The sequence below is a fragment of the Schistocerca serialis genome, chromosome 5, assembly GCF_023864345.2.
Source record: "Schistocerca serialis cubense isolate TAMUIC-IGC-003099 chromosome 5, iqSchSeri2.2, whole genome shotgun sequence".
NCBI lineage: Eukaryota > Metazoa > Arthropoda > Insecta > Orthoptera > Acrididae > Schistocerca > Schistocerca serialis.
The window spans coordinates 751,186,229-751,213,429 of record NC_064642.1 but is presented as its reverse complement, the minus strand read 5'-3'; the positions used below and the strand labels follow the sequence as shown (position 1 = coordinate 751,213,429).

General features: G+C 44.0%; 1 protein-coding gene across 1 annotated transcript in view; it reads left to right on the top strand.

The window, feature by feature from the left end:
- Positions 1 to 27,201, top strand: part of LOC126481576 (SCY1-like protein 2) — a 691,940-nt gene that overhangs the window by 279,808 nt on the left and 384,931 nt on the right. The window contains exon 3 of the mRNA XM_050105436.1: positions 7,509 to 7,654. Within this exon, the coding sequence (XP_049961393.1) occupies positions 7,509 to 7,654 (146 nt within the window). The remainder of the gene's footprint in view (positions 1 to 7,508; positions 7,655 to 27,201) is intronic.

The following is a 27,201-nucleotide window of genomic DNA, read 5'->3' as shown; positions in this document are numbered from 1 at the left end:
AAGTCCAACTTAAAGATATCACTGTAGGTGTTCGAATGGTCACCATTAACATCCACACACAAACGATGCCGCCGAACTGCAGCATGAACTACTGACTGCAACGTGTTCAGTTGGGTATTTGCACATGAGTGTACGATGGATTCTCGAAGTTCATCCAGTGAGCGTGACTTTTGTCGATAAACGACGTCCCACAGGTAAAAGTCCAGAGGAGTTAGGTCTGGGGAACGTGGTGGATACTCCACAGCACCTCTACGGCCTATCAATCTTCCTGGTAGAGTTTCGTCGAGATACGCCCTGACACGATTTTGGTAGTGCGCTGGGGCACCATCTTGTTGAAAGTAAACTCTTCCGTCTCCGTACAAGTCTCGGATGGACGGTGAAATGGATGTCTGCAGCTGCTGAAGGTACACTTCACTGGTAACTGTGCCGTCAAGGCAGAATGGCCCAATCAAGCCCCGGTAAGACAACCCACACCACACATTTACTCCTGGCAAATTCACGGCTTTGTCTACATGGACGTTCGGATTTTCGGCGACCTAGTAGATGCAATTGTGATGATTTACTGTACCACTGAGTTTGAACTGTGCCTCATCAGACCACACAATCATCTCTGCAAACTCTTCATAGTTGCGCACTATGTTAGTAAACCACTCGCAGTACTCCATTCTACGATCTGGGTCGTCCTCGTTCATTGCGTGTAGCAATCGTGGGATGTAGCACTTCCACTTTGCTGTCTTCAAAATTCGCCGAACACTTGAGCGACTCACTCCAGATTCACGTGCAAACTGAATAGTTGTAACACACGACGGGAGTTATCTGGACTTGTTATTGTTACCGATCGTCCAGATCGTTGTTTATGGACACCTTTAGCACAGCGTTCGGCTTCAAATTTGTCTCGAATGCGACGAATCGTTAAACGTGTCGGTGGCTCTGTTAGATACTCATTTCGCCATTGCCATCGAACCTCATTAATGTTTTCGTACTTAAAATACCACCTCAAAACTTTCTTCCTTTCATCGAATGTAAGCCTTGCGCCAGCCATGTTTACTCAAGTAACTAGGTGCAACTCAGAACAAAACACTGACTAATCGGCGACTGTCATCTGATTAAACAAAACAACGCAATACAACGCTTGTGTGGCGATTGCCGGAACTACAAACTATTACACTACCAAAGATGAGACAACTCCGTCAATTAGTTTGCCAGTTATGGACTTTTAAACAGTGCATACATTTTTTGGACCCCTCTGTATATGAATACATTACAGTACCTACCTCAGTTTGACAATGCCAGGACGGTTATCATGTGCTTTAGGTAAAAATTTATATCTCCGAAAGTATGGAAGTTAAGTGATTTGAAATTATAACTCTATGGTTGTGTATCCATAGAACTTGATATACTGATTATGAAAAATATAGATTCATATTTAACAGTAATTCTTCAGATTCTTACAGAGTATGTGTGAAGTATTGCGTGCAGCGTTACTAAGTACACAGCTCGCTCGTCCCAGTAGGCAGCACAGCTGTGCCAGCCTGAGAACCGACTTCTGCTCTCCTCTCTGCTCCAAGGCGAGCTACGCTTTCAGCGCAAGGAGACAACGAGTAATAATTTGCTACGTTACACATATGAGGTCCTATGACTATATCGTCAATAATGCCCGCCGATAAATTAATCGAAAATCGGCGCTGCTGTCTTGCTTCAACTGCGCGTTGATTCGCGTCAGCCAACACACGGCTTTGAAAACTGACAGTCGCATCTCTCGAGAAACCAGCCTCGTCTGTGAACAGTATCTTTGTTTCGACAAGTGGACCTTTATCGCATCTTTCCAACAGCCATTCGCAAGAATTGAGTTCCAGCTGGCCGATCTTGTAGCCGAAGGGCTTGGACGGTTCATCCAGGAGGAAACCCAGACAGCCTCGACACGTAAAGTCTGTGACTGATTATGAAAGCAGTAAAAAACGGAGAAGACTTTCTGCAATCTTTAGGCGTCTCTACACCTTCGCAGCATAACAACGTAGATCTCGCTGCACACGGTATCATAATTTTTTTATGTTTTGTAGTTTACCTGTAGTACATTAGCCATAACACACGGTCAATGATTTCTTCTTTCGATGTAGAAGGACCTTCAGAATACTGCGGTGAAGCGCCAAAGAAACTGGTATAGGCATGCGTATTGAAATACAAAGATATGTAAACAGGCAGAATACGGCGCTGCGGTCAGCAACGCCTGTATAAAACAGCATGTGTCTGGCGCAGTTGTTGGATCGCTTTCTGCTGCTACAATGGCAGCTTATCGAGATTTAAGCCAGTTTGAACGTGGTCTTATAGTTTGCGCACGGGCGAAGGAACACAGAATCACCGAGGTAGCGATGAATTGGGGATTTTTCCGTACGACCTTTTCAGGAGTGTACCGTGAATATCGGGTAAATCATCAGATCTCCAACATCGCTGAGGCCGGAAAGAGATCCTGCAAGGACGGTACCAACGTAGCCCTTCCGCAAATTGCTGCAGATTTCAATGCTGGGCCATCAGCAAGTCTCAGCGTGCGAACCATACAACGAAACAACATCGATGTGGGCTTTCGGAACCGAAGGCACACCTGTGTGTCCTTGCTGACTGCAGGACACAAAGCTTTGCTTCTCGCCTGGGCCCGTCAACACCGACATTGGACTGTCGATGACTGGAAACATGTTGCCTGGTCGTACTAATCTACTTTCATATTGTATCGAGCGGATGGACGAGTAAGAGTGTAGAGACAACCTCATGAATCCATGGAACATGCATGTCAACAGGGGACTGTTTAAGCTGATGGAGGCTCTGTAATGGTGTGGAGCGTGTGCAGTTTGAGTGATGTGGGACCCTTGGTACGTCTAGATGCAACTCTGACACGTGACACGTACGTAAGCATCCTGTCTGATCACCTGCGTCCATTCATGTCCATTGTGCATTTCGACTTACTTGAGCAACTCCAGCAGGACAATGAGACACTCCATACGTCAAGAATTACTACAGAGTGACTCCAGGAACACTCTTCTGAGTTTAAAGACTTCCGCTGGCCACCAAACTCCCCAGACATGAACACTATTAAGCATATGTGGGATGCCTTGCAACGTGCTGTTCAGAAAAGATCTAAACCCCCTTGTACTCTTTCCGATTTATGGACAGCCCTGCAGGATTCACGGTGTCAGTTCCCTCCAGCACTACTTCAGACATTAGTCGAATCCATGTCGCGTCGTTTTTCAACACTTTTGGATGCTCGCGGGGACGCTACGCGATATTAGGCAGGTGTACCAGTTTCTAGGCTCTTCAGTGCATAATGTGTTCTTCCAATAGTTCGAATCAAATCATTCAGCCAACATCTTGGAAACACTTTAAATGACTTCTTAGTGGCCTATTCAAGGCTTGATACGCGATTGTCATTAAAGTAAAATGTCACAGATAACGTACAATAAGTTACAGTTTAGACAAGGTGTGAAACTGTGTCATCTAGCCGGCCCTGTGGCCGAGCGGTTCTAGGCGCTTCAGTTCGGAACCGCGAGACAGCTACGGTCGCAGGTTCGAATCCTGCCTCGGGCATGGATGTGTGTGATGTCCTTAGGTTAGTTAGGTTTAATTAGTTCTAAGTTCTAGGCGACTGATGACCTCAGAAGTTAAGTCAAATAGTGCTCAAAGCCATTTGAGCCATTAGGACTATATAGTCAGACGGAAAGCATCAACAAACATTTATTTCTTATCCGTCATCTTTACATTTGGAGCATGACAAGAGTAAAAGTTGTGTTAGCGTTAAATTTATGGCTGCAGCTACATTCCAGATTATTCACAATGTTTTTGACAATGAGAAGAATTGTTGCTGTGGCTGAAGATAAGTATTGTGAGGTCCGTAGTGAGGCTTCTACTCATGTTGTGTCAGATAACCAAGCCTCCAGGAAAATAATCGGCTGAGTAGTGGAGATCTTCTCGATTTTGATAGGATCATAGTGTTTCCTGATTCCTTCCCGAAACCATCGAATTTTACTTCTGGCAAACGGAACAAGATCGGACTAATCTGCCTTGAGTGACACAATATCGCACGTTCACTTTCACAGGCAGCTCCGACAATTTCTGGGACTAACCAGCGAGAATTTGTCTCCGACTGAATTTGTTTTATCGTCCACTAGCCGAGCAGAACTACGACCTTTTAATTGCTCGGATCATTTCTTTCTCTTCAGGAGATACCAAGGTGAAGTGTTTCGTGTTTTATGTCGTCCACGTGCGGCGAACGCGAAAACGAAACGGCGTGCAGTTGCCCCGCGGTGTCAAAGAAAACATTTGTGGAGCCGCTTCTAGTGTTGTGTTCTTCAAGTAGTTGCAGTCAGGATCGTCACCTCAATTACTCAAATGTAGGGTTGTTAGTTCCTTCAGAAAAATCACAGTTTATTTACATCACCCCACTCTAGATGTTCGTTCCTTTGGGCAAAGATTTCTTCGCAGCTTATGCTTGCCGCCAAACACAGGATTCCCATAAAAATATCTCACGCACTCAGCATAAAGGAGAATCAACCCTCTCCAGAGACCTCGTCCACATTAATTGTGAAGTGGATCGTAACAGTGACGTCTCATTCCCTGTATGTTGTTAAATCGTGCTTCCACCTGTCCCATTGGAGCATATTTGCAGCCTCTAAAAACGTATAGTTATCGACAGTACAACACCCATCGCTTTACCCCCTTAAGCCTTTAAGAGATCCAACATTACTATGTTTGCTGCTCTCTCTTTTACTCACTGCACACGTCTGCCTGAGATCTCATTATTAGTGATCGCAGCATAAAGTCGTGGACACACTCGTTTGACGTCTCTAGAAATCTGTCTCTGAGGTCAAACGTACCAGGAACCTATGAGCATGCACGGGAAAACTTAGTGATAGCCAAACTGTGCTCCTTTTTTTTTAGTGAAAACTCGATACTGGGGAAATTGATTCCAACAATCCACACATGCCTCCCGATGAAATGGCTTAAAAGCGATCTGACACACATGTAACAAGGAATTGTACGCATCGGCCCACAGTCTGTGTACCTAAAATCAATATCAGGATTAAAAATCGAATCGTAAAATTCAGTTTTTTAAAACTATCTGTCCACTGTTTCTCCACTGGGTAATATTTTTAACATAATGCAACAGTTCCTAGAAATGTTTTCCCACAAATGTCTGAAATGATACATTACAAACGCAGACTTGTCTCCCTTCTTTTTAAACACCTAGATATACTTGGTATTCTTGCCAAAGCTGCAGCCGCACTGTACAATCACCCTGACGCTATATTTCAGCGGTCCATTTGACCACCACTATCATTAGGTTCAGTATCTACGCGTTTCCCTTAGCTTACGAGCCGGTGGTCTTTGGATGCTCAATTGGCGCAGATAGCGCTCCAGTTGTGTTCAATTGGCTTCAGAACAGCTGCATCTGGTGACCAATACGTCATCGCGAGTTCGCTATAAATCTCCTCAAACCACTGTAGCACTTCTATACGCAGAGTTAACTTGATGAAAGATGCTTTCGCTGCTCGAGAAGACATCGATAAAGCAGAGAATGCTGGTGGTGAACAGTTTTGAACACGTAGTCCACAACTTTCATGGTGCCTCCGATTAGTAATTTTAGTCCGATGGAAACCAAGGTCAGTGACCCTCATAGCATAACACTGTCCCCACCGGCCTGCCTCCGTGGCACGGTGCGCGTTCAAGCAGCCGTTCCCGTGGATGAGGCGTATCCAGGCACGACCATTGACCTGGCGTAACAAGAAACGTGGTTCATTCGATCAAGAGCCACCCTTCAATTAGTCCCCGGCCTGTCTCTGTGATCCCTTGCCGACTGCAGTCGTACGAGGTGCATTCAAGTTCTAAGGCCTCCGATTTTTTTTCTAATTAACTACTCACCCGAAATCGATGAAACTGGCGTTACTTCTCGACGTAATCGCCCTGCAGACGTACACATTTTTCACAACGCTGACGCCATGATTCCATGGCAGCGGCGAAGGCTTCTTTAGGAGTCTCCTTTGACCACTGGAAAACTGCTGAGGCAATAGCAGCACGGCTGGTCAATGTGCGGCCACGGAGAGTGTCTTTCATTGTTGGAAAAAGCCAAAAGTCACTAGGAGCCAGGTCAGGTGATTAGGGAGCATGAGGAATCACTTCAAAGTTGTTATCACGAAGAAACTGTTGCGTAACGTTAGCTCGATGTGCGGGTGCGTTGTCTTGGTGAAACAGCACATGCGCAGCCCTTCCCGGACGTTTTTGTTGCAGTGCAGGAAGGAATTTGTTCTTCAAAACATTTTCGTAGGATGCACCTGTTACCGTAGTGCCCTTTGGAACGCAATGGGTAAGGATTACGCCCTCGCTGTCCCAGAACATCGACACCATCATTTTTTCACCACTGGCGGCTACCCGAAATTTTTTTGGTGGCGGTGAATCTGTGTGCTTCCATTGAGCTGACTGGCGCTTTGTTTCTGGATTGAAAAATGGCATCCACGTCTCATCCATTGTCACAACCGACGAAAAGAAAGTCCCATGCATGCTGTCGTTGAGCGGCAACATTGCTTGGCAACATGCCACACGGGCAGCCATGTGGTCGTCCGTCAGCATTCGTGGCACCGACCTGGACGACACTTTTCGCATTTTCAGGTCGTCATACAGGATTGTGTGCACAGAACCCACAGAAATGCCAACTCTGGAGCCGATCTGTTCAACAGTCATTCGACGATCACCCAAAATAATTCTCTCCACTTTCTCGATCATGTCGTCAGACCGGCTTGTGCGAGCCCGAGGTTCTTTTGGTTTGTTGTCACACGATGTTCTGCCTTCATTAAACTGTCGCACCTACGAACGCACTTTCGACACATCCATAACTCCATCACCACATGTCTCCTTCAACTGTCGATGAATTTCAATTGGTTTCACACCACGCAAATTCAGAAAACGAATGATTGCGCGCTGTTCAAGTAAGGAAAACGTCGCCATTTTAAGTATTTAAAACAGTTCTCATTCTCGCCGCTGGCGGTAAAATTCCATCTGCCGTACGGTGCTGCCATCTCTGGGACGTATTGACAATGAACGCGGCCTCATTTTAAAACAATGCACATGTTTCTATCTCTTTCCAGTCTGGAGAAAAAAAATCGGAAGCCTTAGAACTTGAATGCACTTCGTAATTGAAGATTCCGTTGGGCCAGCGTGGGAACATGAGGGAGTCACCTGCTGCAGATCCAGATATTGAACAGTGTGCTCTGAACGGTGTGATCAATAACACTTGGGCCTCCACCGGCACTGTGCTTTGTCGTCATCCCACCACAAGCCACAGCCCGTCCTGTTTTACAGAACATGCAGCCTCTGGCCAGATGGACCGCCGAAATATCGTGTCAACATGATTGCGCGATCCTACTGCAGGGCCAGTAAGCATATAGTCAATGCACAGGGAAGGTTTACGCAGCTACACCTCGGTGTACAGTGTCCACAGCTGATCGTGTACCTGTTGTGTGTTGCAGCGCCCGAGGTGCAGACGACGTCGTCGTGCAGCATCCTGAGCGACATGTTCTCGCTGGGCATGGTCATCTGCTCCATCTTCAACCAGGGCCGGCCGCTCATACAGGCCAACCACAGCGCGTCCACCTATCTCAAGCAGCTAGAAGTGGTGAGTACACCAGCTGCAGTAGGTGCCCACTGTCCGTAATTGTGTCATCTCACACAACACGTGTGCGCTGAGCAACGTAGCTGGAACCCAGTTCCGCCGCGAGGGTAGTGCCGGAAACACGCAACGATGTCGTGGGGAAAGTTCCAACAGAGATTGTAACGGCACCTATTAATTTTGTTATTCTTATTATTATTATTCATATATGGGCTAATAAGACGACGCGAGGTACAAGGTGGTGGTGGTTAGTGTTTAACGTCCCGTCGACAACGAGGTCATTAGAGACGGAGCGCAAGCTCGGGTTAGGGAAGGACTGGGAAGGAAATCGACCGTGCCCTTTCAAAGGAACCATCCCGGCATTTGCCTGAAACGATTTAGGGAAATCACGGAAAACCTAAATCAGGATGGCCGGAGACGGGATTGAACCGTCGTCCTCCCGAATGCGAGTCCAGAATGCTAACCACTGCGAGGTACAAGCAATCAATGTCGCGTTTGATGGTCGCGCTTCCTTGGTGTCCAAATTTGTTTCACCCTCTCAGAATGAAGTCTCTTTCTTTCATCAGACCACGGTGTTCCAGTCCGCTTTCTAATTTCCCTCTGACCAACTTTCCAATCAAATATCTTTTGTCTGAATGTTTTTCTATCTGCAACGTCTGCCTGAGCTATAATGGTTACTTTAAAATCCTACTTAATCACAGCAATCTATTTAATTGGCTCAGTTTTGGCCTTACTTCTGTTTTCGTAGATTTCTACTACTAGTTTTCTCAACCTAGTGGGTGCTGTTCTTTTAATGTGCCCATAAAATTTAAGTCTCCGTTTTCTCATGTCACCATGTATATTTGTGTATTCTTCTACCTCATTACTTCTCAGCCTATATATCAGTTTCTCCATCAGTGATTTTGGGGCCTAATGTTACCTAATTATCTTTCTCTCTTTTGAAGTCCTTCAGTATCCCTCTTTCTACTTAAAATTAAAGTTTCTGCTCCATAAAGCCATTCACGTTTGATTATAGTGCTATAATGCGTAAGTTTACTGAATGTAGAAAGTGATTTTTATCTTGAATATGTTGTGTTAATACACTCCTGGAAATTGAAATAAGAACACCGTGAATTCATTGTCCCAGGAAGGGGAAACTTTATTGACACATTCCTGGGGTCAGATACATCACATGATCACACTGACAGAACCACAGGCACATAGACACAGTCAACAGAGCATGCACAATATCGGCACTAGTACAGTGTATATCCACCTTTCGCAGCAATGCAGGCTGCTATTCTCCCATGGAGACGATCGTAGAGATGCTGGATGTAGTCCTGTGGAACGGCTTGCCATGCCATTTCCACCTGGCGCCTCAGTTGGACCAGCGTTCGTGCTGGACGTGCAGACCGCGTGAGACGACGCTTCATCCAGTCCCAAACATGCTCAATGGGGGACAGATCCGGAGATCTTGCTGGCCAGGGTAGTTGACTTACACTTTCTAGAGCACGTTGGGTGGCACGGGATACATGCGGACGTGCATTGTCCTGTTGGAACAGCAAGTTCCCTTGCCGGTCTAGGAATGGTAGAACGATGGGTTCGATGACGGTTTGGATGTACCGTGCACTATTCAGTGTCCCCTCGACGATCACCAGTGGTGTACGGCCAGTGTAGGAGATCGCTCCCCACACCATGATGCCGGGTGTTGGCCCTGTGTGCCTCGGTCGTATGGAGTCCTGATTGTGGCGCTCACCTGCACGGTGCCAAACACGCATACGACCATCATTGGCACCAAGGCAGAAGCGACTGTCATCGCTGAAGACGACACGTCTCCATTCGTCCCTCCATTCACGCCTGTCGCGACACCACTGGAGGCGGGCTGCACGATGTTGGGGCGTGAGCGGAAGACGGCCTAACGGTGTGCGGGACCGTAGCCCAGCTTCATGGAGACGGTTGCGAATGGTCCTCGCCGATACCCCAGGAGCAACAGTGTCCCTAATTTGCTGGGAAGTGGCGGTGCGGTCCCCTACGGCACTGCGTAGGATCCTACGGTCTTGGCGTGCATCCGTGCGTCGCTGCGGTCCGGTCCCAGGTCGACGGTCACGTGCACCTTCCGCCGACCACTGGCGACAACATCGATGTACTGTGGAGACCTCACGCCCCACGTGTTGAGCAATTCGGCGGTACGTCCACCCGGCCTCCCGCATGCCCACTATACGCCCTCGCTCAAAGTCCGTCAACTGCACATACGGTTCACGTCCACGCTGTCGCGGCATGCTACCAGTGTTAAAGACTGCGATGGAGCTCCGTATGCCACGGCAAACTGGCTGACACTGACGGCGGCGGTGCACAAATGCTGCGTAGCTAGCGCCATTCGACGGCCAACACCGCGGTTCCTGGTGTATCCGCTGTGCAGTGCGTGTGATCATTGCTTGTACAGCCCTCTCGCAGTGTCCGGAGCAAGTATGGTGGGTCTGACACACCGGTGTCAATGTGTTCTTTTTTCCATTTCCAGGAGTGTATGAACGTAGTTGCCATTTTTTGACAGCGAACTTCGTTTGCAGCTTTTTCCAGGCCGTTTTCTTGTTTGATTTCCCCCGCGTATTTAAATTGAGAAACCCTTTTTATTTTTCCATATTTCGTGTTCAAAAACTTTGGTGCTTGTTTGTTGCATGTAATACATTCAGTTTTTCCGAATGATATTTGTAGTCCTACTTTTCCTGCAACTTCTTTAAGAATTTCTATTTGTTTCTGAGCTGTGGTAATATCACTAGTTAAAATTTGCAGATCATCTGCAAAGACGAGGGAATCTACTCTAACATTAGTTCTACGTAATTTGATTGATTGATTTATAATTTGGCTCGATATTTGCTCTCGCCATACGTTTTCCAAAACACTGTTAAACACTAATGGGGAGAGTCCATCTCCTTGTCTAACACCGGTCTTTATATCACATCGTTCAGTAATTTCTGCCATTAACTTTAGTGCTAGTATCGGTTAAGGTTTCCTTAACCAGTGTCACACTTTTATTATCTATCCCTTGGTTTTATCCTTTTTTATTCTTGTTTTGGCGCCAAATGAGTTGGGATTATTATGCGAACTTTCAGTGCCGTTAGAACCGTGCATTCATTTTTATGCCACTTACTGGTGTCATTTTATGTTTAGAATTAATTTACATTAGTAATAAAATGACATATTTGTAATCTATCCCCACTTTATCTCAGTATCTGACTAGCTACCTAATGAAACAGTTACTGTGTCGCTAAATCGCGACGTATTCACAGTGCTAAAGCAAGCGAATTCTGAAGACACACCGACACATCGAATAATGGCTGTTAAATGTATATGTCATTTCCTATATCATCATTTCACTTAACATCATCACAGTCTTGCAGTAGTGTAGTGCATACAGGCAAAGATAGAAGCCAGTATTTACCATTAGACACTCCACGAGACAGGTTTATATTTTTGGAAATGCGATAGAAACCCTGCATTGAATTTGAATTTTGTCTTCTTTGATTGAACGTCAAGAAAGGAGAAACAATCCATTCGCTGCCAGTGTAGTTTGCAAGGCTGCATTGGAATTGATTACTTACTTAAGTAGGACATCAGAACAATGTATGGCTGAAGCCCCTTCTACTAAGTCTATAAGAAGTTTGCAACTTGCAGTGCACACTAAACTTCATATCTATGAAGCAGCAACGGTAATTTCGGATTTCTCTGTACCGTTGATGAAACAAATGCTTAATGAAACTCGTTCATATCAGTAGGATACAAATTATAGCTTGGATAATAGGGTAGATTGCAATTACTTTACCACATTGAATTTGATGGTGATATGTTATAGAATTCTAGAATAACGCTAATCACGCCATATTAGGAAAATAAAAAGAAATAAATGATAATTCTTTCTTTTTATGGTCGATGGTTGTGGTACTTATTACAGGAAACCGAGGTTAATCATCATTATCTTACGGTGACGTCAGCCAAATTGTGCTTTCCCTAAGGCTACTTATTGCCTCGCACGCAGTGCAGAATAGATACCGTATGTCTTTCCTGGAGCACACAACACTACGGACTGTCGGGTATTGAACATTTTGCGCACACGCCAACATGCAGCGCGCATCTACCTTACAGGGGTTTCCCCGCCTTGTTGCGTCAGGATACATACAAATATAAACATTAACATACTATTTGCCTAACCAGGGGAAATGATAATTTCCTTGCTGTAATTGCTACACATTTCTATTGATACGATTTACGTAGAAAAAGAAGCAAGAAACTTACAATGATGACATGGAATCGATTAATACAATAACCGCTATTAAACAAATAGATACTCAACAAAAAATATAAAGCTGTGTAAGACGTGTAGTGTAGTTACGTTTCAAGATGTTTTGCTGTTGTCTTGAACGCGTTAGGTCACATTCCTACGAGAACAGACAGAAATGATGTGGCTGACAATGAAATTTTGAAACTATATTGTTGTGACATTGCCTCCTACTAGGGTAAGTCAGTAACTTGATCTGCGGAATTGTTTTCATTTGGCACGTAAAACTAGTTCTGTTTTCTGTGATATGGTGAAACTGGCAATCTGGAATACAACGTCGCCCTGAAACACATTATCTGAACTGTTTATCGAAAACCGAGATCCAGCCAAAGATGGAGAATATTTATAATGTAGTCTGTTCCTACACTGGACTGTCGTGGTTAATGGTGTGTGAACAACCATATGGCACAGGCTGAAGCCTCACTGTTGTCTCAAACAAACAAAGTATATGAATTATTAATTACAGCCGATTCTCTGGCAAGTCCCAGTGAAAACGCATGTGACTATAATTAAGGTGCTGACAACAGATAACCCTTCCAAGTGCAACGGAGATTCACGAGTCTCAGAAAGAAATGATTAGTTAGTACAACAAGAAGAATAACTGGAATTAAGAGGCACAAAGATTATGAACTCTTTTAGACGATTCCTCGCAATGCACAGATTATATAATATGGAACAACTCTGAATATTACAGAAATTCAAAAACTCTAGCCTCTGAGCACAAAAGAGTTTTTCTGAGAGCATTTGATAAAGTTGATCTTGAGCGTATGCTGACTGCGCTGCTATATTGCCATCAGTCTGCTGTACGAGTGCTTACCGAAAAATTTTGAAAAATCAGATAATACGTAATAATACTAGTGGCGAAATATACAGATATTTGTGAGCGGCAGTGGAATTAAAAAGGGCATGCAATCATTGTGTGCCTGTCGCAAGCCGTGAGTTTGTATGTGCACGTGGATAAGGGGGGGGGGGGGGCAGGGAGACACAAAGCCATTCATTTTACAAAATATGCACACGACTCCATTTTCAGTAGCGAAATTGAAAGAGAGCACGAATGAGATACATCGCTTTCTACGATGCGCAAATATAACGACATGAAAGACTCGAACTGACTTTTACCGAATGAAAGGGAATTTCAGTACCTAGCATGATCATGGATGGCGTTAGCTTGATGAATATTCCGATCCACCTGAAACTAAAATCGATCCACACAGAAACTAAGCACCGTTTTCTATTGGAAAGACAAACACTGGCAAGAGAGTTACTGCGTCTAAACGCGACAAGAAAACAGACTCATCCTTCGTGAATGCAACCGATTATATTTGCAATGCGTTGCTTAATCAGTAACATGTAGTAATCCCAACAGTTTTGTGGCAGCGTGAGTGGAACAGCAACCTGCGACCACGTGGCTCAACAGAGCCAGTATCGTAAAAAAAAAGTGTGTAAATCTCACGAGCAACTGGGGCAACCTCCAGACTGGCCTCACGGCTCAGGCCGAGCCAAGCTCAGCCCTCAGATTGGCCATCGCTAAACAAAGAGAATCCCACAAGATACATCACACCTCCCGCCAGGTCACCATGTAGGACCGTGTGGAGACAGGACAGCGCCATGTTAATCTATCAACGAAACGAGTCAAAGTGAAACCAGAGGTGTTTCAGGGCATATCACAAGACAGAGTGAGAGAGTATGGTTCATTCTACTAGCAGAACTTGATTATGAAAAGTCTTGCGCAATATCATTCATTCTAACCACAACTACGTGTCCTGTCTACCGCCAGTTCATTTTTACCGCTGTTGTAATTACGAGTACGTCAGTCCGGTCCGTGATACGTGTTTTGGTTATCCCGTCCCTTCTAGTTTTTTCCAGTATTCTTCTTTCCACTGTTCAGTGAGAAAAACGCAGTAGTTAAGTGGTTTCAACATTTAAAGTCCACCTTTCACTGCTGTTAGTCAAAATGGCTAATACCTACTGTGTGTTAATTTTCCATTCTAGACACGTTATAGCATTAGGCAATTAACTATGGAAACACTGTTTACTTGCTTAAAAGTATTCCATCTGTTTTATACCATGTTTATTTACTTTGCTCCACAAGGAATCATAGACTCCAATCACCCTAAAAGCAAAAACCTGTAAGCCACTGTAGCAATTTTATTATTATTTTTAATTTTCTTTTCGATGTACTGAATACACATTATTTTTATCTTACTGTAACTGATCGTCAGGCTAGTGTACAATCATTCGTCTTTGTTCTACCATTAAGTTTACGTGAGATAAAGCAAATAGAACAATGTCTGAGTAATATTCCATCGTCATTTATTCCTTCTTTCCACCTCACAGTCTTGGAAAAACAGTTTTCCATGTAGAGCTTACCTTACGTTTATGTATATCGTCCACTGCATTAAATTCAGTACTGCAATTTATCCTTACAGTAAGAACTTGGGTTTGTTGTAAGGGTTCACCTTCGTGTCTTATGCGTGTTGGGTAATACTCAATACGCAGTTTTGTGTCCACTCACTGCTTTGTAATAGCGCAATACATGTAGGTGCAGGTACAGTTGATTTGCGGCTATATTGATATACGTATTTACTTACCAAAAATATTTTTTTACGTTTTGCTCGAGTACTTCCAGGCCTGTGTCCCACCACGCATACAATTTCTGCTCCGGATTATGTAATTTCTGGAGCTACTTTTAATTTCCTATAATACGCCGGTTTTTCGGGATGTTTTCCAAGTTCCTGTTTCGTCACAAATTCAGATGAACTGGCGTGCTCCTTCATTTTTTCATTTTATAGTATATTTACATTTGGCTATAAATCCATACTGTCAGTTTATTCGTTTGATGAATCAATGATGTTTCTATTTAAACGCCACACATTAATGTTGAACGTAAATAATTTTATTACATAATTATGTATTGTATTTAATTATAAGTTGACAAATTTTGCTGTTCCCGTTGTGACACATCTGTCATAGCCTATGTGCTTGACTTTAGTTCTATTCATGATATTCTACAATGGATTCCGAATTTTCCGGCTGCGTTTGGTTACAGTACAAGCCTGATCGTCAGGCTAGTGTACAATCATTCGTCTTTGTTCTACCATTAAGTTTACGTGAGATAAAGCAAATAGAACAATGTTTGAGTAATATTCGATCGTCACTTATTCAATCTTATTTTTCCCAGTCTAAGGATCTGGAAATGAGGAAAACCGTATACGATGGCACAGAAACGTACTTCTTTACTTTTTTGTTTACTTTTTTTTAGCACTGTGGGACCTAACTTCTGAGGTCATCAGTACCCAAGAACTTAGAACTACTTAAACCTAACTAACCTAAGGACATCACACACATCCATGCCCGAGGCAGGATCCGAACCTGTGACCGTAGCGGTCGTGCGGTTCCAGACTGTAACGCCTAGAACCGCTAGGCCGCTCCAAACGTACTTCGAATAGATGAAGAAACAATAGTAAAACGTGGCTTTTCGTTGAGACTCGATGGTAAACGATCTATTGGGAGACCGAGGTAACGTTGGCTAGGTAGCCTCCACATAGATAGTGGAAGGTAGACTGTGGTGACGTGTGAGGGTCCCTAGCTGACATGCAAATTAAGACCAGAGTAAAACTCTGATACATACCACATTCATGAGGGTGCACATCACTTAGACGCAAGGAAATATGCTGAATCAATTTGGTCGTCTTCAACCAGCTCAACTACACACAAATTTAATTAAGAGATCGATTATTCTTTCCCCTCAGAAATAATGATGAGTAGGAATGCAGGGAAATTGTGTGGTTCAACAGAGAAAATTCTAACCGGAAGTATTACAATGAGATTTATTGACAGAAAGACAAACATTAACATTAATTGTAATCGCAACTAATATGTCAGTGATCGAACGCTTTGCCACCCCCCTGGTAATGAAGGGAATGTGATGGTAAGTGAATCTGCTGTGAAGACAAAGCCTTGGGGGTGTGAAATCGACTGACAGATTCCCTTTCAGCCGGAGCAGCGCATGTTCCCACAAACAGCAAATTTCGGCATGCAGGCGACGGCTGCGATTCGTGGCCGGGTGCGCTGCGATTAGACTGACGGCGTCCGAGGTGGAGGGCTCCAAACTCTACCGTGAAACTCTGTTTGTCCTGGTGACCGCTTGCATTTATCGTGAATATTTCGCCCAGCACGAAGTCCCAAGCGGCTGGAAAAAAGCGCAAGTGACGCCAGTATATAAGAAGGGTAAAAGAACGGACCTACAAAATTACAGGCCAATATCCCTAACTACTCTTTGCTGCAGAATCCTTGAACATACTCTCAATTCGAATATAATAAACTTTCTTGATACTGAGAAGATTATATCCGCGAATCAGCATGGTGTTAGAAAGCATCGCTCGTGCGAAACTAAGCTTGCCCTTTTCCACATGATATACTGAGAACTACGGATGAAAGGCAAGAAGCAAATTCCATATTTCTACGGTGGGCTACAGTCTGCGGTTGTCTGCTGATGATGCCGTGGTGTGTCCAAGTTGAGTGACTGTAGGTATTACAAGACAACTTACACAAAATTTCCAATTGGTGTACCCAATGGCACCTAGCCAAAAAAAAAAAAAGTTCAAATGTGTGTGAAATATTATGAGACTTAACTGCTAAGGTCATCAGACCCTAAGCTTACACACTACTTAACCTAAATTATCCTAAGGACAAACACACACACACACATGCCCGAGGGAGGACTCGAACCTCTGCCGGGACCAGCCGTACAGTCCATGACTGCAGCGCCCGAGACCGCTGGGCGAATCTCACGCGGCGGCATCTAGCCCTAAATGTGGAAAATTGTAAGTTAATAAGGATGAATCAGAAGAACAAACCTTTAATGTTTGGATACAGTATAATTTCAAATTCTAAAGGTGGCAGGGGTAAAATACAGGGAACGAAGGGCTATTTATAATTTGTACAGAAACTAGATGGCAGTTATAAGAGTCGAGGAGCATGAAAGGGAAGCAGCGTTGGGAAGGGAGTGAGACAGGGTTGTAGCCCCTCCCCGATGTTACTCAATCTGTATATTGAACAAGCAGTAAAGGAAACAAAACAAAAATTCGGAGTAGGTATTAAAGTCCATGGAGAAGAAATAAAAACGTCGAGGTTCGCCGATGACATTGTAATTCTGTCAGAGACTGCAAAGGACTTGGAAGAGCAGTTGAACGGAATGGACAGTGTCTTGAAAGGAAGATGTAAGATGAACATCAACAAAAGCAAAACGAGGATAATGGAATGTAGTCGAATTAAGTCGGGTGATGCTGAGGGAATTAGATTAGGAAATGAGACACTTAAAGTAGTAAAAGAGTTTTGCTATTTGGGGAGCAAAATAACTGATGATGGTCGAAGTAGAGAGGATATAAAATGTAGACTGGCAATGGCAAGGAAAGCGTTTCTGAAGAAGAGAAATTTGTTAACATCGAGTATAGATTTAAGTGTCAGGAAGTCGTTTCTGAAAGTATTTGTATGGAGTGTAGCCATGTATGGAAGTGAAACATGGACGATAAATAGTTTAGACAAGAAGAGAATAGAAGCTTTCGAAATGTGGTGCTACAGAAGAATGCTGAAGATTAGGTGGGTAGATCACATAAATAATGAGGAGGTATTGAATAGAATTGGGGAGGAGTTTGTGGCACAACTTGACAAAAAGATGGGAACGGTTGGTAGGACATGTTCTGAGGCATCAAGTGATCACAAATTTAGCGTTGGAGGGCAGCGTGGAGGGTAAAAATCGTAGATGGAGACCAAGAGATGAATACACTAAGCAGATTCAGAAGGATGTAGGTTGCAGTAAGTACTGGGAGATGAAGATGCTTGCACAGGATAGAGTAGCATGGAGAGCTGCATCAAACCAGTCTCAGGACTGAAGACAACAACAACAACAACAACATCACTACTGTCCTACTTGACACAATCAAGTCGTTCAAACATCTGGGCGTAACGTTGCAAAGCGATACGAGATGGAAGGCAAGTCATCTATCTTGGTTTATCGGGAGAATTTTAGAAAAGGGTGGTTCACGTGTAATCGCATATAGGACGCTGGTGCGACCTATTCTTGAATAGCGTTCGACTGTTTGGGATCCGTATCAGGTCGGATTGAAGGAAGACATCGAAGCAGTTCAGAGGCGGGCTGCTAGATTTGTTACCGATAGGTTCGAACAACACGTAAATGTTACAGGGATTCTTCGGGAACTCAAATGGGAATCCCTGGAGGGCAGGCGGCGTTCTTTTCGAGAAACACTACTGAGAATATTTAGTGAACCGGCATTTGCCGCCAGCGTACATCGCGCGTAAGCACCACGAAAGATAAGATACGGGAAATTAGGGCTCATACGGAACAATGTAGACAGTCGTTTTCCCCTCGCTCTATTTCCGAGTAGAACAGGAAAGGAGGTGACAAGTAGTTGTGCTGGGTACCCTACGCCACGCACCGTACGGTGGCTTGCGGAGTATCTATGCAGATTATAGACGTAGATGTAGACCGGACTGATAAGACTCTAAACAGCTACTCTCCGACAGGGTAACGAAGAGTAAGCAATATCCGACTACGACGATCACGACGGCTCTGTGTTCTGTTTTCTTAGCCACGGCCCGCCAGACCTTCTGCTGCGTTCCGCTAGTAACCAGGCAATCGTGGGCCAGCAACTATTTTTCCACCAATCGTCGCTATCAAACAAAATGGCAGATCTGCCACTACAAATCTTCGTCTCCGTAGCAGCCAATTACAGCACTTCCCGCTAATTTCCACGGCGGCCGTAAGCATAACTTGGCGTAAGAGTTAACCTTCCATCACAGACTCCGCGAGATGTCTGCGCGGGAAGCTCTTGAGCGCGGGACTTCAACGGGCTATGCTAAGTACATTGGTGTCCAAAACTAAAGAAAGAAACCAGTATTTCCCCGTCCTGTGTCTAATTGACGATATAATCATAAAAACTGTAAACAGATGACCGTACGATAGTGTCCTGCACTGCAGACGGCATTCTGGTCAACGGATAACCACACCAACGATGACGTCAGGGCACCTATCAAACGGCGTGGTGTTTGCCGGGTAGTCCCACATCCACCATCCGTGTGCACACAGTCACAGACGGTGCAGTATGGCACAGAGAAGACGCCTACCAGGCTCTCTGCAGTGGAGGGCCATGGGAAGAATGGAAGCAGCACAGTCTCAAACTAAGAAGGCCCGATGGCTTAGTGTGAACCGTTCTGTTGTTTCTAGGATGATGTGGCAGTTTACAGAGACCGAAACTGTAACCCGGAGACCAGGACGGGGCCGACCAGGTGTGACATCAGAGTGGACCGTTTAAGGGCCCGACGATACCGCCTTACTAGTGTACTGTAATTGGCAACTGACGCCGCAACATCCCCCGGACGTGTTGTATAGAAGGGCGTACAGAAGTCTTCGGGAGAGTGGCCTTTATTGTCGAAGGCTTGATGTATGTGTACCTGTGATGCGTCTTCACAGAAGGGAACGTCTAGAGTGTAGTCGTCAAGATGCCACCTGGGCGATTGAACAGTGGGCCAATTTCTTCCCGCAGATAATAAACGATTTGGTCTGGACAGCGATTGTAGACGGATTCGCATCTGGAGGGAAAATGGAAAATGATTTCGGGACTCAGCCAATGATATCGAAGTTGATCTCTCATGGCGTGGGTAGCGAGTATGTTGACCACTCTAATATCTCCATATTCAAAAAAAGTCTTAATCGCATTTATTATTATTATACCGACAACCGGTTTCAACCCGACGTAGGGGTCATCTTCTGGGCGTTTACACCACTGGTCGACTGCTGGTGATGTCACTGCTGTATACATAACGGCAGGAAACTATGCTAGCAGTCAACCAGTGGTGTAAACGCCCAGAAGGTGATCCCTACGTCGGGTTAAAACCGGTTGGCGGTATAATAATAATAAATGCGATTAAGACTGTTTTTGAATAATTGATTAATCATACTAATCGCTGCTTCATCTCCACAACCATGTGGTCAAAAAGAACTCTAATATCTCTTTATGTAGTTGTACGGGTGAATCAGCAATATTTAATTGCTGTCTAGTATCGTGACGAGATCTTGGGAACCCATGTGCGGCTGTGGTGAGGGGCTTTGGGGCCAGGCTTCGTATTACTGGACGATAATGCTCGACCTTGTGGCTGATGTTTCTTGGACGCGGCAGATATGCGCACGCACCTCTGGGATGCACTATGGAACGGGTTGCATCATGTTAGCATCCACAAACCACTCTCCAAGACTTTCGAGCAGCTCTGCAGGAAGAATGGGCGTTGTTGCCTCAACATGAGAGTGGTGACATCGTTCACAGCATGCTCCGTCGTTTGTCAGGTCTGTACTGCTGCCACAGGTAGTCACCCCCCACACGGGAGGCATCAACCTGTTGTCGGAATGTAGGTGCAACTCCGTTATGTTGGGGAAAAAAATGAACAATATTTGTGTCTAACATTATGCATGTTGCAGTTGTTTACGTTCTGTATTCTTTACATCTACATCTACATACATACTCCACAATCCACCATACGGTGCGTGGCGGAGAGTACCTCGTACCACAATTAGCATCTTCTCTCTCTATTCCACTCCCAAACAGAACGAGGGAAAAATGACTGCCTATGTGCCTCTGTACGAGCCCTAATTTCTCTTGTCTTATCTTTGTGGTCTTTCCGCGAAATATAAGTTGGCGGCAGTAAAATTGTACTGCAGTCAGCCTCAAATGCTGGTTCTCTGAATTTCCTCAGTAGCGATTCACGAAAAGAACGCCTCCTTTCCTCCAGAGATTCCAACCCGAGATTCTGAAGCATTTCCGTAACACTCGCGTGATGATCAAACCTACCAGTAACAAATCTAGCAGCCCGCCTCTGAATTGCTTTTATGTCCTCCCTCAATCCGACCTGATAGGGATCCCAAACGCTCGAGCAGTACTCAAGAATAGGTGGTATTAGTGTCTCCTTTACAGATGAACCACATCTTCCCAAAATTCTACCAATGAACCGAAGACGACTATCGGCCTTCCCCACAACTGCCATTACATGCTTGTCCCAATTCACATCGCTCTGCAATGTTACGCCCAAATATTTAATCGACGTGACTGTGTCAAGCGCTACACTACTAATGGAGTATTCAAAAATTACGGGATTCTTTTTCCTATTCATCTGCATTAATTTACATTTAACTATATTTAGAGTTAGCTGTCATTCTTTACACCAATCATAAATCCTCTCCAAGTCATCTTGTATCCTCCTACAGTCACTCAACGACGACACCTTCCCGTACACCACAGCATCATCAGCAAACAGCTGCACATTGCTATGCACCCTATCCAAAAGATCATTTATGTAGATAGAAAACAACAGCGGACCTACCATACTTCCATGGGGCACTCCAGATGATACCCTCACCTCCGATAAACACTCACCATCGAGGACAACGTACTGGGTTCTATTAGTTAAGAAGTCTTCGAGCCACTCACATATTTGGTAACCAATCCCATATGCTCGTACCTTAGTTAGGAGTCTGCAGTGGGGCACCGAGTCAAATGCTTTCCGGAAGTCAAGGAATATGGCATCCGTCTGATACCCTTCATCCATGGTTCGCAGGATGTCATGTGAAAAAAGAGCGAGTTGCGTATAGCAGGAGCGATGCTTTCTAAAGCCGTGTTGATGCATGGACAGCAACTTCTCTGTCTCAAGGAAATTCATTATATTCGAACTGAGAATATGTTCGAGAATCCTGCAAGAAACCGATGTTATGGATATTGGTCTGTAATTTTGAGGATCCGTCCTTCTACCCTTCTTATATACAGCCGTCATCTGCGCTTTTTTCCAGTCGCTCGGGACTTTACGTTGCGCGAGAAATTCGCGATAAATGCAAGCTAAGTAAGGAGCCAATGCAGTAGAGTACTCTCAGTAAAACCGAATTGGAATCCCATCATGACCCGGTGATTTATTTATTTTCAACCCATTCAGCTGCTTCACAAACCCAGGGATGTCTATCACTATGTCCTCCATACGGGAATCTGTACGAGACTCAAACGGCGGTATGTTTGTACGATACTCCTGCGTGAAAGATTTCTGAAATGCTAAATTTAAAATTTCAGCTTTCGTTTTGCTGTCTTCCGTTGCCAGACCAGACTGATCAGTGAGTGACTGGATGAATGCCTTCGACCCGCTTACCGATTTTACGTAAGACCAGAATTTCCTTGGGTTTTCAGCAAGATCTTTTGCTAAGGTATGACGGTGGTAGTGGTTGTATGCTTCGCACATCGCTCTTTTTACAGCAGCACGAATCTCTACTAACTTTTGCCTGTCCTCATTCTCCCGTCTCTACTTTACTACCTCCTGATTACACTTTTTTATCCCAAAATAAAAGCAATCTACAAAATTTCCGCTTGTTGCTTTAATTTTGGAGATGTTAACTGAGTGGCGCACCCTGTCTCGATATGGACACCCGCTTCAGCGAAGCCCCAGCAGACAGGTCCACAGGCCGTAATGTCTGCCCTCCGTCCTCTGTCTCAAAACGCGCCGCTTTGGACAACAGCTTTCGGTCCCGTAAAACGGTGTCCAGGCCGTCCGCTAGCCGCCGATTGCTGGCGTCAGAAGGTGAGCCGCTGGAGACGTTTTGGGCTCCTATCCTGTTGCCAGCAGCCTCGCCCGCACCTAGTCTGTTCAACTGCGGATTGGCTCTGGAATCCGTCAGCTCAAAACTGGGAGCTGACACATCTACAGCGGTCGCAAGGTTTATTTCCCTTACATGTTGGTAGAGAAGATCCGAGCACTGATTTGCATAACGAAGTATTTCCATCGCGTATTAAAGGCTGCTTGCATTCATGCAGACTCAAACATAATAACGGAAGATGGGCTGACGTGATGGGTCTACTACCATGTGTGAGAGAGACAGAACGCCTCCCGTCTTACAATAGCGCACCTCCGCACTTCCCAAGCGCATTTTCACGTCACGTGGAGACAGAAACCCAAAAGAGGGGACCCGCTATATTGCAGAACAAACGCTGAAGAAGAAGAAGAAGAAACACCCGAACACTTCAAATTTGGTTCCCGAGAACAGTTTTTGTCATTTACACTTTCTTACACTCACACGTACACTTCCACTCCGGTTTAGTTCTAAATTTCTCACACTGTAATATCTATCCAACATGATGATGATGAGGTCCCATACTCCGAGGAGCAAGGTCCTGGCGCAGGTGGTTTGCTATTGCCTTCCTTCGACCGTAATAGCGATGAATGGTGAAGAAGAAGATGATGATGATGATGATGATGATGATAACGACACGACAGCACCCAGTCATCTCGAGGCAGGGAAAATCCCTGACCCTGCAGGGAATCGAACCCAGGATCCCGTGCGCGGGAAGTGAGAACGCTACTGCAAAACCACGAGCTGCGGACCTATCCAACGTACGTATCTATTTTGTTTTCTTCACAATATTATTTTCATTTCCTTCTTTTGCCAAACAAATTGATAATGAAGCATCAAAAAGCAAATAATACCCACAGAAATACTGAACTAAAAGATATGAAAAATATCAACATCAAATTATCTGAAAATAAAGCACTCATAGTAAAGGCTGATAAAGGAAGCTCTATTGTCATGTTACACGAAAAGGAACAGCAACAACGTGCGGCTGGTCCCGGCAGAGGTTCGAGTCCTCCTTCGGGTATGTGTGTGTGTGTGTGTGTGTGTGTGTGTGTGTGTGTGTGTGTGTGTGTGTGCGTGTTTGTCCTTAGGATAATTTAGGTTAAGTAGTGTGTAAGCTTTGGGACTGATGACCTTAGCAGTTAAGTCTCATAATATTTCACACACATTTGAACATTTTTTTTGAACAGCAACAACATTACTGAAATGAAGTGTCATCCCACAATGTAATTTCAAACTAAACCCCATAAGCTTCTAAACAAATAACTTTTTTGTAACACACGTGAAATTTGCAGCTGTATAGCAATGAACCCCTCAGCACCAAAATTATGTACACAGCCAAAGATACATGAAGAAAGTTGTTATATTCAACTGATAGTTAACTGGAGAAACTGTCCTACATATTTTACAAGCTGTGAGCTGAAAGACCTCTTTGCCAAATATTATATCTTTGAAAACAACTACACCATTCACAACACACATGAACTCACAGTCTCTATTGTAGACATCCACAGCGCACTCTCAACTAAATTTGCATCACTGGACATAGTCAGTGTTTACACAAACATCCTTGCTAAAGAGTCTATTAACATTATGAGAAAAAATCTGCTTACTTATAAGAAAATTAGTACTAAAGAGTTTTCTGAATTCATGGAAATGCTCACAGTCATCCTGGAGCACAATTATTTGAGCTTCAACAACAAGTTTTACCAAAAAGATGATGATTTGGCAATGGGGAGTAGCTTAGCTGGGATATTAGCTGACATTTGTATCAACCACATAGAACAAAAATACTTCCAAACTAATCAGCAAATCACCAACAAAATAATATACTACAGAAGATATGTTGATGACACAATCCTGCTTTTTGATGGTACAAACAGTGACACTGATCGACTCGCAACAGACCTCAGCAAAATACATAAAATATTAAAATCACAGTTGTGCATAATTTTTTTATCTTAAAAACTGTCCTAATAACCATAAACATCACATAAGCATCTACTGGAAACCCACCACCACAGACGTCAGCATTGATAACTTCTCATTTCACCCCATTAACACCAAACGACATATTTCACAGCCATGGTACACCAAATGTAAAAAGTACCTTTGAGTCACACAGATCCACAAAATGAAATCACTTTAATTAAAACAGTTGCTCGTAATAATGGCTATGATCCTATAATAATAGACAAATTCCACAACAAAATAAACACAAGAGCCACAGCTCCACAGAACAGCAGGTCACACTGCGTTCAGTTCAAAACAAACTACCCTCGTGCATAAGCCAAATCTAAATATACAGTTATCCCCCGCGTAGGCCCAATACCATACCAAACTGCAAAACTTACTTAAAAAGAAGAATATAAATATGAGCTTCTCTACAAGTAGTAAATTAAAGTAGAAAGTGATCCGTGATATAAATCTTTCCAAGGCCCCCTACAGTAAGTCAGGAGTATACAAGCTCCAATGTCATTCACGCCCAAAACTGTACACTGATCAGACATGGAGAAGATTAGGTGCAAAGAACACCTGTGTGACTCAAGTCATGGAAACTTGAACAAATCTACATTTGCATCCCACATTGCAGAAGAAAACCATACAGTAACAAACATTGAAAGCAACACGAAAATATGACATTTAGCAGAAAAGGAACCATATGAACATGTTAGAGGAAATAGAAATACGTACACACAAGCACTTCCTGTGATAATATCCTTAATGAGCAGAATGAATTGGCTAACACTCCTTTCCTGAAAAACTGCCAAACAATGCTTTACGTGTTTCCTATAAATAATATTTGTACACCTATCCGCAGAGCAAGTAACTAATCTAAAATATTGTTTGCATCTACAATAATCAACATTGTTAGCTCATGAAGATTTCAAACACTTCTTGCCAATATCTGCATCTCTATCAGTATATAAAATAGGTCTGTAGCGCTATAGCTCACAAAATCTCAATTTATCGTTTCTGTCTGCATTTAGTGCCTTAGAATAAATGTAAGACACTTTTTCAATCCAACATAACAGTAATTTACGCTTTCTTTTCCAAAAAGTTCCATATCTTTGTATGACTGCACTGCAGCATCTTTGAAATTGTGTATTTGTAAGCTGTTTATATGCAAAATGTGGATTTCTTGTAAGTCAGAACATGTGGTGCACATTGAGAATTCGTTTTGTGACCGAACAAAAGTGGTTTACAATGAAGTCCAACGTTTGTGAATGTGAAAATACAGGCGTCCTTCAGAATGTATTTAACTGCAAGAAAACTGAAAATACAAATGCTCCAGATGGGCGTTTCATGGAAGTTGCATTTCAACACAAATACGTAGCACCACAACTACGGTTACACGTTTTCGATTGAAAATTATTGTTTATCCTAGGGCAACTCACAGAAAATCAATGTATAATTTGTTTTGATGAAAGCATGAAAAAACCGTCTGATGACGAACTGTGAAAAATTCGAAAGCAATAACGGTACTTTTTGAATAAAGTAATCGAAGTCCAGTTTGTGGCTGGTTGCTGTATACCATCAACAGTTTGTATGATATAAGAGCCGAGAACTCCAATCATATCTTTATTTGACAAAATTGCGATGTTGTCTCACATGGTATAAAAGACATTTCTGAATGGTTTTGTTAAATAGCCGGCCGGAGTGGCCGTGCGGTTCTAGGCGCTACAGTCTGGAACCGCGCGTCCCTACGGTCGCAGGTTCGAATCCTGCCTCGGGCATGGAGTGTGTGATGTCCTTAGGTTAGTTAGGTTTAATTAGTTCTAAGTTCTAGGCGACTGATGACCTCAGAAGTTAAGTCGCATAGAGCTCAGAGCCATTTGAACCAATTCTTTTGTTAAATTTGGTGTAATCTATCATGTTCCCATTTAGTGTCGCTTGAAACACATGCCAAACCTTTCCCATACTTGCAAGGGCGAAAGAAGAACCATGACAACTGGCAGGGCTGCTGGCAGTTTCCAAGTAGAAAGCGCAATATGCTGCTGGCGGTCTCCAGAACTAAAACTCCGCTGAGACGTTGCCACAGAGAGGTATACATAGTGGAGATACGTGAATGGTTGTGGAGGACGTGCGGAACAGCTGCAGCTAGGGTTTCAAGTTTCCATCAACCGGATGTGTCCCGCTTTTTTCGCTCGTTTCCGTCTAAATATACACAAGTCCGGCCTCTGTGGGTTTTGTTAGGCTTCTTAACGACGATGTAGAGAACGCACAACAACGGCCTGTTCCAAGCTAATAATGTATGCGCGAGGAGTGATCATAACGAGGAATATGTAAACAAGCTGTAAGTATACAGGGTGTCTCAGAAGTGATGGTCATAATTCACACATCGAAAGTGCAAGCCAAAAGTAGATAGAAAGCTCTAATAAACATGGGTCTGCAAATCAGCCGTTGCCGAGGTATCGCATTAATTCGAGTTTGGAACCAACTGTAAAAGTCCCTGGATACCGCGGTATTTACGTTGGTATCTCCAGGTTTAGTATCGACTATCTGTTTGTTTGCAGCTACTTCCCTTTCCCGCTCAGTGCACTGTCTCGTACCGGCCTCACA